The sequence below is a fragment of the Garra rufa genome, chromosome 11 (genome assembly GCF_049309525.1).
Source record: "Garra rufa chromosome 11, GarRuf1.0, whole genome shotgun sequence".
Classification (NCBI taxonomy): domain Eukaryota; kingdom Metazoa; phylum Chordata; class Actinopteri; order Cypriniformes; family Cyprinidae; genus Garra; species Garra rufa.
In genome coordinates this window covers 29543813-29559471 of record NC_133371.1, presented here as the reverse complement: position 1 = coordinate 29559471, position 15659 = coordinate 29543813, and the positions used below count along the sequence as shown (strand labels likewise).

The following is a 15659-nucleotide window of genomic DNA, read 5'->3' as shown; positions in this document are numbered from 1 at the left end:
TACTGATCATAATTTTATTATGAAGTTATTGATACCGTATGCCAGTTTTTTTAGCAGGAGTGTTCAAGTGCTTTTTGTGTGCAGGTTTTGAAGTTCATCAGACTGTGTTTGTGGTGAACAGAGAAGATCAACCATTTCATTTTATGGTCCAAGAGTCTTCGTGCCACTCTGAGGGCTACCAGGACAGTTTGGTGCTAGAGCCTATGGAGGGGACAGTTCCACCTAACGATAAGTATGTTATTTCATTCATATAAAGTCTGTCATAACAATCATATCCTTTTTGGTTAAACTTTTAAACACTTTTAAAGGATTAGTCCACTTCCTGAAAAAAAAAATCCTGATAATTTACTCACCCCAATATCATCCAAGATTTTCTTTCTTTCTTTCTTTCTTTCTTTCTTTCTTTCTTTCTTTCTTTCTTTCTTTCTTTCTTTCTTTCTTTCTTTCTTTCTTTCTTTCTTTCTTTCAGAAATTAAGGTTTTTGAGGAAAACATTCCAGGATTTTTCTCCATATGATGGACTTCAATGTTTCACAAGGGTTGAAGGTCCAAAGTGTAGTTTCAGTGCCGCTTCTTAGGTCTCTACACGATCTCAGCGGAGGAATAAGGGTCTTATCTAACAAAATAATCAGTCATTTTCTAAAAAAAAGTAATTTATATACTTTTTGAGCTTGTTTTGAACAAATCTGACCTCACACATTACGTAGTCATGTTTGAAAGGTCACTCGTGACAAACATTTGTGGTTAAAAATTATATAAATTATCATTTTTTTAAGAAAATTACCAATCCTTCCACTACACCGAAAAAAAAAAATTCTTCCTTACTATTTTTGTCTTGTTTTCTAGTATAAATGTCTAAGAATTCTTGAATATAGATGCATTTACTTGACAAGTAAAATGACTTAAGATATTATGTCTTGTTTTCTGAAATATAATACCCAAATTTTGTTAGTTTTATTTTAAATTTTTAATATCTGCCAATGGGTCAAGAAAAATAATCTTGTTTAGCCTTTGATTTAAGATGATTTTTCTTTCCCCATTGTCAGACATTTTTGCCTGTTTTAAGAACTAAAAACTAACAAATTTTTTTAGCAGTGTATATAAGACCCTTATTCCTTGCCTGGGATCGTGTAGAGCCCTCTGATATTTTGTCTTGTTTCTAGTCAAAAAAACTCTTAAATTAAGATGCATTTACTAGATAAGCAAAATGACATAAGATATTCAGTCTTGTTTCCAGGGGAAAACAAATAAATTAAGTTCAGCTTGCTTAAAATAAATAAAATTATCTTCCAGTGGGGAAAGTAAAATACTCTTGATTTAAAAATATTTTACTTATCCCACTGGCAGATCATTTTACTTGTTTCCAGGGGGGAAAAACTAAACTAAGTGCATTTTGCTTAAAACAAAACTAAATATCTTATGTCATTTTGCTTATTTTGTAAATGCATCCTAATTTTAGAATTTAAGACATTTTGACTAGAAAAGCCTTTTTTGTATTGAATTTGGACGTTCAATCCACTGGGAACCATTGAAGTCCACTATATGGAGAAAAATCCTAGAATGTTTTCCTCAAAATTCTTTTTCTACTGTAGAAAGAAAGAACTGAACATCTTGGATTACATGGGGCTGAGTGAATTATCAGGATTTTTTTTTTATTCTGAAAGTGAACTAATCCTATAACATCTGCCTCTGACAGGATCCCGTTGGTCATACGAATCACTCCCACTCGGGAGGGAGATGTGGCTTTTAATCTAGTAGTGACAGTGCAGAGGAAGCTCCAGCCGCTTACCATGAACTTGAAGGGAGAGTGTTACAGCATGAATGCTCATGTGCGATATGAGAGCCCCGAGGGATCCATCACAGAGCTCTCATCAAACCAGATCCATCCTGTGGACTTCAAACAGGTAAAAATATATGTGATGTTATTTATGCACCCTTAGTTATTGTGTCAGTATGTTGTCTTTGGCAGAGTTCCAGCACAAAATGTTTAATCAAGCTTTCTTGTCATCTGTTCCCTAAATAGGTGGAGCTAAACGATAAATCCACATGTACATTTGTGGTGTCTAATCCTGGGAAATTTAGTTTAGATGTTGAGTATGACCTGTCTGGGCTGGCAGCGCTGCAGCCCCACCTGCAGGTGGAACCTAAATTGGACACAGTGGCTGTAGGTGGACAGAATTCCTGCACCTTGACCTTTTGCCCCCAGCGGAAATGTCTGCTCAAAGATCTGACATTTTCTATTAAGGTAGACCCTCTTCATCACTTAAAGGGATAGTTCACCCAAAAATGAAAATTCTATCATTAATTACTCACCATTATGTCGTTCCAAACACGTAAGACCTTCGTTCGACAGACATTCAGGAGAGTACCACAATGCAAGGACTATTTTAACATTCTTACTACCTTTCTTGAACTTGAAAGTGGTAGGTATCCTTGCTGTCTATGCAGGGTCAGAAAGCTCTTGGATTGCATTAAAAATATCTTAATTAGTGCTCCAAAGATGAACAAAGGTCTTACAGGTTTGGAACCAAATGAGGGTGAGTAAATAATGACAGAATTTAAATTTTTGGGTGAACTGACCCTCTAATGTCCTTTTTGTCCTTCTTATTGAACAAAATATTGTTTACATAGTTTTTCCTTTTCTGCATTCAATTGTTTGTAGATAAAGAATGGGCCGACATTCTGTTGTGCACTAATGGGCTCGGCTATAGCTCCTGATGTGGAGTTTTCTTTCCTAAAGCACAACTTTGGAATGCATTTCATATATTGTGTTGGTATGGCACCTGTTACACAAACACTGGTGATTTGCAACAGAAGCAGCAGAGGAATCAGGTAGAAAACAGATTATATTTGAATTTTAAAACATGTAAAGCAAAGATTTATGGTTTGTTTTTATAACACCATGGTATTTATTCAGTCTAGACTGCTTGTTCTCCAACACACCTGTCTTGAAAGTCAGCTTCACCCCTCAAGTCCTTTCTCCTGGAGGCTCCATAGAGGTTCTCTTCTCATTCTACCCATGCAAAGCAGTTCGTTACCATGAGAAGGTGGTTTTTGAGATGAACAAGTGTGCCAAACAAGTGGTGGAGATCCTGGGACAGGGCGTTGAGATGAAGGTAACAAAGAGGGTGTGGGAGTTTTGAATGATTATACATATCGACATCTTGATGTAATAAATATTCATACTGTCCTGTTTTTGTCTTAGATAAATTTGGAGGACTCAGCACATAAAGTGGTCAATTTCGGAGCTCTGCAGATTGGCCAGCAAAGTCGGAAATTGATCCCTCTGGTGAACAACAGCCACACTTCCCTGACTTTTAGTCTTCGCAGACACTCTGATAACCTTCTCCAGGACTCTAGGGTAACACGTGCACGTTTTTGAAAGAATTCTCACCAAGGCTGCATTTATTTGGTCAAAAAATACAATACAAACTGTAATATTGTGAAATATGTGACTCTGGACTACAAAACCAGCCTTAAGTAGCATGGGTATATTCGTAGCAATAGACAAAAATACTTTGTATGGGTCAAGATTATTATATATTATTTTTCTTTTATGCCAAAAATCATTAGGATATTAAGTAAAGATCATGTTCCATGAAGATATTTTGTAAGTTTACTACCGTAAATATATAAAAACTTCATTTTTGATTAGTAACATGCATTGCTAAGAACTTCATTTGGACAATTTTCTCAATATTTCGATTTTTTTGCACCCTCAGATTGCAGATTTTCAAATAGTTCTATGTATAAATAGATGTATAAATCTCAATTTCAGAAAACTGATGCTTATTACTGGATTTGTGGTCCAGAATCACATAATATTACAATTTAAAATAACTGTTTTCCTATTTTAATATTTTTAAAATATAATTTATTCCTGTGATTTCAAAGCTGAATTTTCAGCAGCCATTACTCCTGTCTTCAGTGTCACACGATCCTTCAGAAATCATTCTGATATGCTGATTTGGTTCTAAAGAAACATTTCTTATCATCGGTGTTGAAAACAGCTGTGCTGCTTTATAATTTTGTGGAAACCATGGTGCATTTTTCAAAAAAGAAAGAAAACAGCATTTGTTTGAAATAGATATTTGGACCTAAAAGTATGAATACATGCATACATTCCATGTTATTGCATACATTTAATATAAAGAATCATTGTGCTTTTTTTCAGAGCTTGTCAGTGCACCCAGAAGGGGAGGTGACACTTAAAGAGGGAGGTGGCAGATGTGTGGTGGAGCTTCGCTTTTCTCCTGAACAGCGCATGCCTCCCTTCACTGAGGAGCTGCAGCTGGAGTGTCTAGGTGCTGTTCGCCCCCTGCTGGTCATGAAGGGCTGTTGTCAGGGAGTGGAGGTCAGACTGGACACAGACTACCTGCAGTTTGGAGCTGTGGTTCAGCGCTGCCAAGCCACCCGTCGCATTATCATGCTGAACACAGGAGACGTTGGTGCGAGGTACACATCCATGCGTAATCACAAAAATGTGTGGCTGGTTCTGTAAATGAATGAATCTGAGTGACAATGCTGTTACATGGATTTAAATAGAAGTACAGTGGCGGACATAATTATTAGAAAACTTGTATTTTCACCAGCAATTCCAAACATTAATTTTTCCATTATTGTTTGCAAAGGAGTCTGACAACAGTCAGTGCTTGACACAGAGATCTGATCTCATCATCATCCAGTCTGTCTGAAATGACATAGAAACAGAACAAGCTGAAACAGACTAAATCCAGAGGAACTGTGGCTATGTCTCCAAGATGCAAAGCTACAGTACTGTTCAAAAATGTAGGCACTTGTGTAAAAATGTGTAATAATGTCATAAATAGATTTTCTTCATCAGTTAACTTCTATTAACTAAATAAAAACCAACATTTGGTCTGACCATTCTTTGCATTTAAAGCAGTATTTTCAAGTAGTTTTGCAGGTAGGTCTCTTGAAGCATCTTGGGGACATTGCCACAGTTCTTCTGGATTTAGTTTGTCTCAGTTTGTTCTGTTTCTTCATGTCATTCCAGACAGACTGCATTATGATGAGAGATCAGATCTCTGTGTGGAGCACTGGCTGTTGTCAGACTCCTTGTTCAAACAAAAATCTCACTGGATTATTACAATTAAGTGGGAAATGAATGGTTGAAAATGTAAACTGTTATTTCCTACTGAGACACTACAGCAAAAGATAGAAATAACTGACTCGTTTAAACCATTTTTAGCTGGGGGAAATACTAGTGTTCTAATAATTTTGGCCACCACTGTATATATTTGTATTTTTGCATCTTCAGCTTTTTCTTGTTCTCTTCAGATTCAAATGGGATGTAAAGCATTTTGCTCCAGATTTCACCATTTTCCCCGCTGAAGGCTACATCACCCCGGGAATGGAAGTATCCCTTGAAGTGACCTTTGCCCCTGCCGAGCTGAGTCAAGATCTGCGCTATGATGATCTCTGCTGTACTATAGAGGGGGGCAAACCATTAAAACTCACCCTCACTGGCTCCTGCATTGTCCCTCCGGTTGCAACAGAGGTCTGAATGTTACAGTGTGTCATAATTAAAACCTTGTATATTTGCTAATATTAGATGTGCTGATGAAATGTTAAAGTTAAAAGATTCGTTCACATGCAAAAACAAAATTTCCTGATAATTTACTCAGCCCCACATCATCTAAGATGTTCATGTCTTTCTTTGTTCAGTCGAAAAGAAATTAAGGTTTTTGAGGAAAGCATTCCAGGATTTTTCTCCATATAGTGGACTTCAGTGGGAATCAATGGGTTGAAGGTCCAAATTGCAGTTTCAAAGCAGCTTTACAGTCAATCACAGATGAGAGGGAGGGTCTTATCTAGCGAAATGATTAGTCATTTTCTAAAATAAATAAAAATTGATATACTTTTAAACCACAAATGCTCGTCTTGCACTAGCTCTGCAATATGCATCTGCAACTTTACACATTGCGTAATCAAGTTGGAAAGGTCACATGCAGTTTAGGGTAGGGAGAAAAAATCCCATTTTTTCCTCCAACTTTAAAATCGTCCAACATCGTTGTTTTACCTTTTTTGTAAAGGGCGTTTGACTTTCTTTGCATATACGCTTTGTAAACACTGGAAGTCGAGCTAGTGCAAGACGAGCATTTGTTGTTAAAAAGAATATTTTTATTTTATTTTTATTTACGAATGACCAATCGTTTTACTAGATAAGATTCCTCGGCTGGGATTAGTCCTTTGAATCTTCATTGAAACTGCAATTTAGACCTTCAACCCACTGATCCCCATTGAAGTCCACTATATGGAGAAAAATCCTGGAATGTTTCCTCATAAACCCTAATTTCTTTTCGACTGAGGAAAGAAAGGCATGAAAATCTTGGATGGGGGTGAGTAAATCATCAAGATTTTTTTGTTATTCTGGAAGTGAACTAAGCCTTTTAAAAGCAAGGCTAACTCATTGCGTCACTTTCTTTTTCTTGCTTGCTTTCTCTTTTGTGTGAGCAGGTGGTGAATTTCGTGTGTCAGGTGCGCAGTCAGTGTACTCAGTCTCTGGCTCTACCCAACCGCATTAACCAGCGCTGGACTCTGAAATGTGTCATAGAGGGAGAGCACTGGAGCGGGCCGCCCACTCTCCTCATTGAGCCCCTGCAACAGAACACCTATGAGATCACATACAAGCCACTGGTCATGACTTCAGATGGGGAAAGGCATGAGGTATGACACTCTCTACACTATTTCCTTTAATTATTTTTGAAACAAATATTCAGTCAAATTAAAACCAGATCTGTTTTCCACTGTTAATGAAACCTCCTTCTGCTGTGGTGAAGGGCTCTGTATTCTTCTCCTTTGCTGATGGCAGTGGAATACTGTACATATTACATGGCACAGCTGAGCCACCGAAGGCTGAAGGCACAATAACTGAAGAGATCAAATGCAAAAGCCACCACACACAGACAGTACCTGTCCACAACTGGCTGCCCAGACCTCAGAGGTACCTCATTTAAAAGAAACATATACATGCAAGTGTAATCATCACAATACGGTCTGTCACCGTCATGAAATAGGCCATTTACTGTATTTCCATTCAGTCAATTAAAATGTATTGCAAAGACTTCAAAATCAACAGATAATGCTAGAATTTGCTTTAAGAAATTATATTGATGCAACATGCAAAATGCCATTATTATCCTGTTTAATAAACAATTTTTGTCACAATCTTGATTCATTACGCAAACATACACTTATTGCACATGCATAAACATTGTGATTCTTAAAAATACCCATAAAACGGCCACACAATACAGTGCCTCTTGGGATGTGCTTTGTAATGATCGTAAAACCTCTCATTGACATAGAGCCTCACTTGCAAATTATATTCCGCTTCTTAGTATAATTTATGTTTTATCATTCGGTATTTTATATCCTGCTGTGCAGGTTTCGTGCTGTGATGGAGCTCATCAAACCAGATCGTTCAGATGGCATTGTTTCCCTCAAGGGCCTGGAATACATTGATGTGCCTGCACTGGATACGAAGAACCACACACTCTCCTTCTTTACTTATAAAGAGGGCCAGTACAATGCTAAAGCAAGTGCCATCATGCACCCATAAAAAATGTGGCTTTTATAACTTTGGTTATAAAATGAATTTATGGCCTATAAAACAACATCATATTTCTCACTTACACAGGTGACTTTCAAGAACGAGACAACGGGCGAGTACCTCTTCTACAATCTCAACTTCAAAGCAACTGCTCCAGGAGTGATCAGCACTATAGAAATGGCGACCCGAGTGAGGCAGATGACGTCTGGGTCTGTGGAAGTGGAGAACCCTCTTCTTGTGGATGTGTCTTTCTCTGCAGAGTGCCAGAATGCAGATATCAGTGTTCCTCCACAGTTCCTTGTGCCTGCTCAATCTAAGGTAGATGAGCTGTTGATAGATAAAGACATTCTCTATAGGGCCAGATTTACTAAACAGGGCAAATTAGAGCAAGACTGCAATCCCATAAAGGCGCAGATAGGAGTGGAAGGCTCTGCAGGTGATCTACTAACAATGCAAAGATTAAAGAACATAGACGCAGCCAGATTATTTGCATAATGACCAACAAATCCAGCAGGAGCAGTGCAAATTAGCATAGGGTCGCTAACAAGCTGAAACTAACAGGTGTGGGAAATCTACTCTAGGTGCAAAATAGGTTAGGAGGTTTTTGGCGCAAATACTAGTAGGAAAGAAAGGGGTGATTTGAGCCTGTGGAAGATCATGTTCCATTAAGATAATATGTACATTTCTGACCGTAAATATATCAAAATGTAATTTTTTTATTAGCAATATGCATTGCTCAGATTCAAAATCTTAAATAGTTCTAAATAGTATCTCGGCCAATAATATATAAATATTGTCCTGTCCTAACAAACCATACATTAATGGCAAGCCGATTTATTCAGCTTTCTGGTGATGTATAAATCTAAATTTAAAAAAATTGACCCTTATGACTGGTTTTGTGGTGCAGGGTTCACATATATGAATGATGGGCAGTCCATCACAAGGCTTTTTTTCTTTAGCATAATCAGTGGCACAGTTTTAACTCCATATGGCTCAATTTACCATCTCCCCAGGCTCAATTTACCCCTCACTGGGGGCAAGTTGAGCCAAGAGACCACTTTTTCTGGAATGCCATATTTTAAAAGTCTCTTCTGCTCACTAAGCCTGCATTTATTTGATGCAAAGTACAGCAAAAACAGTAAAATTTAGAAATATTTTTCTATTTCAATATATCCTTCAAAAATGATTCTAATATTCTGATTTGCTGCTCAAAAAATTATTATTATTATTATTATTATTATTATTATGTTTAACAGCATTGATCTGAAATAGAAATCTTTTGTAACATTATAATTGTCTTTTGATCAATTTAAAAGCATCCTTGCTAAATAAAAGTATTAATTTCTATAATAATAAAAAAAAAACATATATATATATTTTGACTCCAAGCTTTTGAATGGTATAGTGTTTAATGTTACAAAGAATCCTGACAAAAAGTACTCAGCAGTTTTAAATATTAATAATAGTGATAATAAAAAATGTTTCTTGAACAGAAAATCAGCATATTAGAATGATTTCTGAAGGATCATGTGACACTGAAGACTGGAGTAATGATGCATTTAGTTTAGCTTTGATCACAGTAATAAATTACATTTTAAAATATATTCAAATAGAAAACAGTTGTTTTGAATGATGAAAATGTTTCAAAATTGTACTGTTTTTGCTGTACTTTGGATCAAATAAACGCAGGCTTGGTGAGCAGAATAGACTTCTTTAAAAAACACTCAATCTTATTATTCAAAAACTGGTAGTGTTTAAGTTGCACATGTTATTTTCATGCGCTCACTTTAAACACTATAAATAATAAATAAATATATTTAATATAAATAATAAATAAAAACTGGCTCTACCCTGCTCTCCCCTAAATTAACTACTGAAAACTTTTGTAAATCTGCTGCATGATTCATTTAAATACTCTGATAAATTTTGTATCTGAAAATAAAACTCCTATAAATACATATGCAGTAAGGTCAACTGCAACATAATTATCTACACCTTTTGTCACTCATTTTTTTATAATCTGTTAGTAAATCTGGCACGTAGTTGTAAAATAGTACATTTCTGAACATCATTTTTGGATCCAAATGAATTAACAACAATTTGTTAAGCAAAATTAATTTGTCAGCACAATACCTTATTTTTTCCTGCATGTTTTGTGGCGCTCCATAGTCTTCCTAAGGGTTAATCTGTTAAAAAAAAGACATTATTTACTCATCCTGTTTTCTCTGCTGAACACAAAACAAGATATTTTGGAAAATAATAACCACACAGTTTGAGTTCCCATTGACTTCCATTATATTTTTTGTCCATACAATGGAAGTCAGTAGAAACCAAAACTTGTTACCAACATCTTTAAAATATCTTCTTAGAGGTGAGTAAATGATTACAGCAATTTAATTTTTGCATGAACTATCCCTATAAGATGTTTAAAAAAAACATACAAATTAAAAGGAAATTAATTGTCTACTAATTGTCAATGCCAACATAAGGCAGTTTTGCTGTGGTGATTCTGTATTTAATGACTGTTTTTAAAGAGTCTTGTTTTTTGTTCTTTATTGCTTAGGTTACACTAACATTTGAATATCAGCCTCTATGTGAGGGAGAGTCCACAGCCCGGCTGGTGTTGTTCGCTACTGAACTTGGACACTTCTTTTATGAGCTTCAGCTGAAGGCCCTGCCTGCACCCTTAGAGAAGCCTCTATATTTCAGAGCACCACTTGGCAGCAAACACAGTGTCATGGCTAAGTTCACCAACTTTTCTCGTGTCAAGACTGAATATATCTGCAAGGTAGGAGCCCCTGTTTTCCCATTATTACCTAGTCGACTATATCTTTGTGAAAATGAAAATTCTGCTACCATTTATTCATCATTATGTCATTCCAAATGAATGAGTTTCTTCTGAACACAAAAAGATGTTTTAGAGAATGTTTCAATTGTTTTGTCTGTAAAATGAAAGTCAGTTGAACCTCATTGATTTCACTGTATTGACAAAAAAAAAAAAACAGACATTTTCACTCCTATTTTTCTTCACACAAAGAAAATAAATCATGCTTTGGAACTGCATTACAGCTTAAAGGGTTAGTTCACCCAAAAATGAAAATTCTGTTATTAATTACTCATCCTCATGTCATTCCAAACCCATAATACCTTCTTCATTCATCAGAACACAAATGAATATATTGTTGATGAAATCCTACAGTTTTCTGACCCTGCATAGATAGCAACCGGCATGTTCAAGACCCAGAAAGGTAGTAAGGACATTAATAAAATAGCCCATGTGACATCAGTGGTTCAACAGTATTTTATGAAGCTATGAGAATTAGGGGTGTGATGAGACGCTTATCTCACGAGACGAGACGAGACATGAGACTGGGTCAGTCAGATCTCGTGGGACACGTCGGATCTCCCGAGATCTTCTGCCACGAGATCTCGTCACATCCCTAATGAGAATCATAATGAGAATAATGACTTTATTCAACAGTTTTTCTCCTCTGCGTCACCCTGTTTTGTCTATGTTCTTCATACCTTTCTGAACCTTGAATGTGAAAGGACCCTTGCTGTCTATGGAGGGGCAGAAAGCTCTTGGATTTCATTAAAAAATATCTTAATTTGTGTTCTGAAGATGAACAACGTCTTACAGGTTTGAAACGACATGAGGGTGAATAATTAATGACAGAATTTTCATTTTTGGGTGAACTATCCCGTTGGATTCTAATGTCTTTGCTATAAACATTCCATTCAAATCTTGTTTCTAATACAGACTGACAACCCAAACTTCACTGTGGACAAGAACGTTAAAGCAGCAGCAGGAAACCAAACTGGCACAGATATCAGTGTGACGGTCCATTTCGAACCTTGCCAAGTGGGAGACATCCAAAGCCTCCTCACCATCTCCTCAGACTTAGGAGGAGAGTACATCTTCCCTCTGTATGGCACCTGCACCCCACCTAAAGCTCAGGGTCCCCTCACCATCAGCTCAGGTTCCAGTGTCTCGATTTCCTTTAAGAATGTCTTTCAACAGGCTACAACATTCTCCTTCCAGGTGGACAACCCTGCCTTCACTGTCAAGGGTGCAGAGACTATTTTACCTCAGAAAACACAGCACATACAGGTTACATTTGACGGGCATCCCATGGGCTCCAAAGGCCCATGTCATGGAAAGCTGACAATTTCTTGCCCACGTATGGAGGGCCATGGACAGGGCATCTTTTGGGTTTACTACTTGAAAGGTTACTGTCCAGAGCCTCACTCAGAGAAAAGAACATCTTGAAGAAAGAACCATGATGTTCCTTGAATAAAATAAGTCATGGTAGTTGGTTAAAAGTGCCTAAAACTAATTAGCTGAATTTTGCTTTTTGAAAAACAGTAAGTTTCTTAGGCAGTTAATTTATTCTTTCCACATACAGATGTCTTTTGGTTTGAAGAAATATACTATTTTAAACTAAATACTAAATTATTGTAAATACTGAAAATTAAGACAAAAAAATAAAAATTTCTGCAGCACTTGAGTTTGCAGTTTGAATTATACAACCAAGTATCAAGTCAGTGGCTGTTGCTCCTGGATGCTCTGCTTTAGTCCACCAGGAGGTGCACTTGTAGCTTCAACATCACCTTTAACATGTCCCATCTACTTAGACATGATGGAAGGTATATTCCCTCTAGGTTTATGACTCAGATACAGATATTTGATTGTGTGTGTGTGTGTGTGTGTGTGTGTATTTGTGTTGGGAGCAATGCCTATTTCATACTTATTTGTAGTATGATTGTGTGAAATCTCTTGCATTTATCTCTTTTTTCCCAGCCAAGCCTTCCTGCATGCTTTTTGCATTTTCTAGCCATATCCAAATCTCAAATAGACAAAGTGTGTGAGTTCACGAATGCAGAAAGAGGTTAACATTAGATGTTGTTCTGGACCTTGAATGTTATAGTTACATTGCTGTCTATGCAGGGTCCGCTTTCAAATTTAATCAAACACATCTTAATTTGTGTTCCAAATATGAACAAAGGATTTACAGGTTTGGAATGACATGAGGGTGAGTAATTAATGAATGGCAGTCTGCCTGTATGCCAAACCTCCGTTTAAAAGACACACAGGAACCAAAATAACCGTTCCGTAGTTTCATTTTACCCCCTGCACATTCCGTGATATGCCACTGAGTTTGTTTACGTGCTGAAAAAGAGAGACCTGTCACTGTCACGCACCAACTGGCTGCAAGGGGAGTTGATCTGAGCATGTCCAAAGACAAGGGATTACTGCTTGTTGTAATTATCTGAGCACCCTCTGTAGTGAAGAAGGAGTAACAGGTTGCTGTGAGTTGCCCTACATTAAAGAGATGCATCCAATCGCTTTTTTCCCCCTGTTTGCCTAAATGCCTCTCTATAGGAACGCAAACTGTAGGGGGGTTGTAGTTGGTGCCAATTAAATAAAGGCCCTTTTAGTTGGAATGACTTAATCACCCCTCCTAAAGGGTAGGACCGGGGAGCCTTTTCACAGTCTTTCAACTCACAAAGGTCATTTCAGACCGGTATAGAGAGACAGTAAGGTAATGAGGGATTTTCTATGTGAAGGAGTACCCACCCCAAAAAATTGTAAAGCTGCTGATTTTTTTGTGACATGATACAAATACTGAATGTTAATCAAACAAATGACTGTATATAGATAATAAACAACACGAGTGGGCTTAAGGAGGTCAGGCCTTTAAAGATAGTTCACCTGAAAAATGAAAATTCTGTCATTGATTACTCACCCTCATGTCGTTACAAACCTGTAAGACTTTTTTCATCTTCAGAACACATGTTTTTTATAAAATCCAAGAGCTTTTTAACCCTGCTTATACAGCAACGCAACTACCATGTTCAGGGCCCATAAAGGTAAGGACATTGTTAAAATAGTCCAATGTGACATCAATGGTTCAACCATAATTTTATAAAGCTATGAAGATACTTTTTGTGCGCAAAGAAAACAAAAATAACAACTTTATTTAACAATTTCTACTCTTCTGTGTTAGTCTTCGACGGCTGTTTGAGAGTAGTTGCATTGCTGTCTATGCAGAGTTAGAAAGCTCTCAGATTTAATCAAAAATATCTTAATTTGTGTTTTGAAGATGAATGAAGCTCTTACGCGTTTGGAACGACATGAGGGCGAGTAATTAACAACAGAATTTTTATTTTTTGGTGAACTATCCCTATAAGGCTTTAACTCTTTCAAAAAGTCAAAACAAAAAGTTAGGGGGTCTTAAAGGAACACTCCACTTTTTTTGGAAATAGGCTCATTCTTCAACTCCGCCCAAGTTAATAAGTTGAGTTTTACCATTTTGAAATCCATTCAGCCGTTCTCCTGTTCTGGCGATATCACTTTTAGCATAGCTTAGGATCATTGAATCCTATGAGGCCAATATAGCATCGCGTTCAAAAATGACCAACGAGTTTCGATATTTGTCCTATTTAAAACTTGACTCTTCTGTAGTTATATCGTGTACTAAAAACTAAAAGCGGAAAATGTAAAGCTGCAATTTACTAGGCTGATAAGATTAGGAACTACACTCTCATTCTGGTGTAATAGTCAAGGAAGTTTGCTGCCGTAATATGGACGCAGCAGGCGCAGTAATATCACGCAGCGCCTGAAATTAGTTCCCAGCTAGGTAACTGCCAATGTGACTGGCTTTTTGAAATTGTGACCGAACTTCAGGCGCTGCATGATATTATTGCGCCTGCTGTGTCCATATTTAAATAGGACAAATATCAAAAAATGTTGGTCATTTTTGAACGTGATGCTATATTGGTCTCATAGGATTCAATGATCCTAAGCTATGCTAAAAGTGATATCGCCAGAACAGGAGAACGGCTGAATGGATTTCAAAACTGTAAAACTCAACTTATTAGCTCGGGGGGAGTTGGAGAATGAGCCTATTTCCAAAAAAAGTGGAGTGTTCCTTTAATAAAAACATGCATAAACACTGCCTCCAGAGCAAGACATCTACAAATAGTCATCTACAAATAGTCATCTTCTCACCATAGCCCCGGAGTGAAAGAAAATACACTTTGACGCGTTTGGTTTAAACAGTAGTTTGCGTCTTTGTACAGATATCAGAAGGATCCCAGCTAAGGAAGGAGTGGATATTTTATTTTATTTTATAAGGCATCCTGGATCATGTCAGAGGATTGTTCATACTTTGGAGCATATTGTTTTGTAATCGAGGCACAGTGTCATGGAGAGTTCACAAAGAAACATTTGTTGAAAGATAAAGCAGTAGATCTGATTGCAGCTGCATCACAAATGGTAAATTATTTCATAATGCTTTGTCTGGAAATGGCTGTTTTATTTTTATCATGCTGTCGAAACACTCATATGCCATAGCAAGGGTGCCTTGATGCTGTTTCCTATGTAATGAGGTTAGCCAATCGTAACAGTGGCCTGTTACTGAGAAGCCTTCAAGGACACGCCCCTTAAAAACTAGTTTTAGACAGAGGGTCAGAATGATTACCCCCTGATGTTTTGGCTCAAGCCAAGTTTTTTATTTAAATCCTACAAACACAAACACAAATTCAATTAGAAGTGTGTCAGTATAAAGGATATGTGCATTTATTGCATTAACAATGACAGTTGTGGCTCTTTATTAATTGCTTTAGGTATTTGTGTATATTTACTGAATAAGGTAGTACATGATCTTGGTAAGTTTGACCTCATTGTAGTAAATATGTTTGATGCATCAAAAATCATGCTTATTAAGATACCAACAGACATGCTAATCCAGCACAAACGTGCATGAGAAGTCACCAAAATGAAGTAGGTGATTTAAACCTTTTAATTAAATACAAAATGGGTGGGAACTGAAAAAGGTCCACTTTTTAACGTAACCCTGGAGTTACAGTAGGAAACCAAAAATCTAAGTGAAAAATTGACCTAAACAACATTACTGTAGTTTATTCAAAAGTTATTGTCTGGGATCAATGGGCATTAGCATCGATTCCTACTGTATAAGTATCAACTAACCCTTAAACTCTAAAATAATGCTTTTTTAGTTCATTTTTCTGCATCCGAGCTAAATGGATGGCACTTATTGAACTGTTCCAATTAGGTATGA

The 15659-nt window shown here is 36.9% G+C and overlaps 1 protein-coding gene across 1 annotated transcript in view; it reads left to right on the top strand.

The window, feature by feature from the left end:
- The window catches only part of hydin (HYDIN axonemal central pair apparatus protein), a 100824-nt gene extending 88760 nt beyond the window's left edge, over positions 1-12064 (top strand). The window contains exons 68-81 of the mRNA XM_073850652.1: positions 85-232; positions 1696-1903; positions 2023-2244; positions 2662-2831; positions 2917-3115; positions 3205-3360; positions 4174-4454; positions 5301-5520; positions 6480-6689; positions 6803-6966; positions 7410-7560; positions 7663-7893; positions 10139-10363; positions 11336-12064. Coding sequence (XP_073706753.1) covers positions 85-232; positions 1696-1903; positions 2023-2244; positions 2662-2831; positions 2917-3115; positions 3205-3360; positions 4174-4454; positions 5301-5520; positions 6480-6689; positions 6803-6966; positions 7410-7560; positions 7663-7893; positions 10139-10363; positions 11336-11845 — 3095 coding nt within the window. The 3' untranslated portion in view covers positions 11846-12064. The remainder of the gene's footprint in view (positions 1-84; positions 233-1695; positions 1904-2022; positions 2245-2661; positions 2832-2916; positions 3116-3204; positions 3361-4173; positions 4455-5300; positions 5521-6479; positions 6690-6802; positions 6967-7409; positions 7561-7662; positions 7894-10138; positions 10364-11335) is intronic.
- Positions 12065-15659: the final 3595 nt, after the last annotated feature.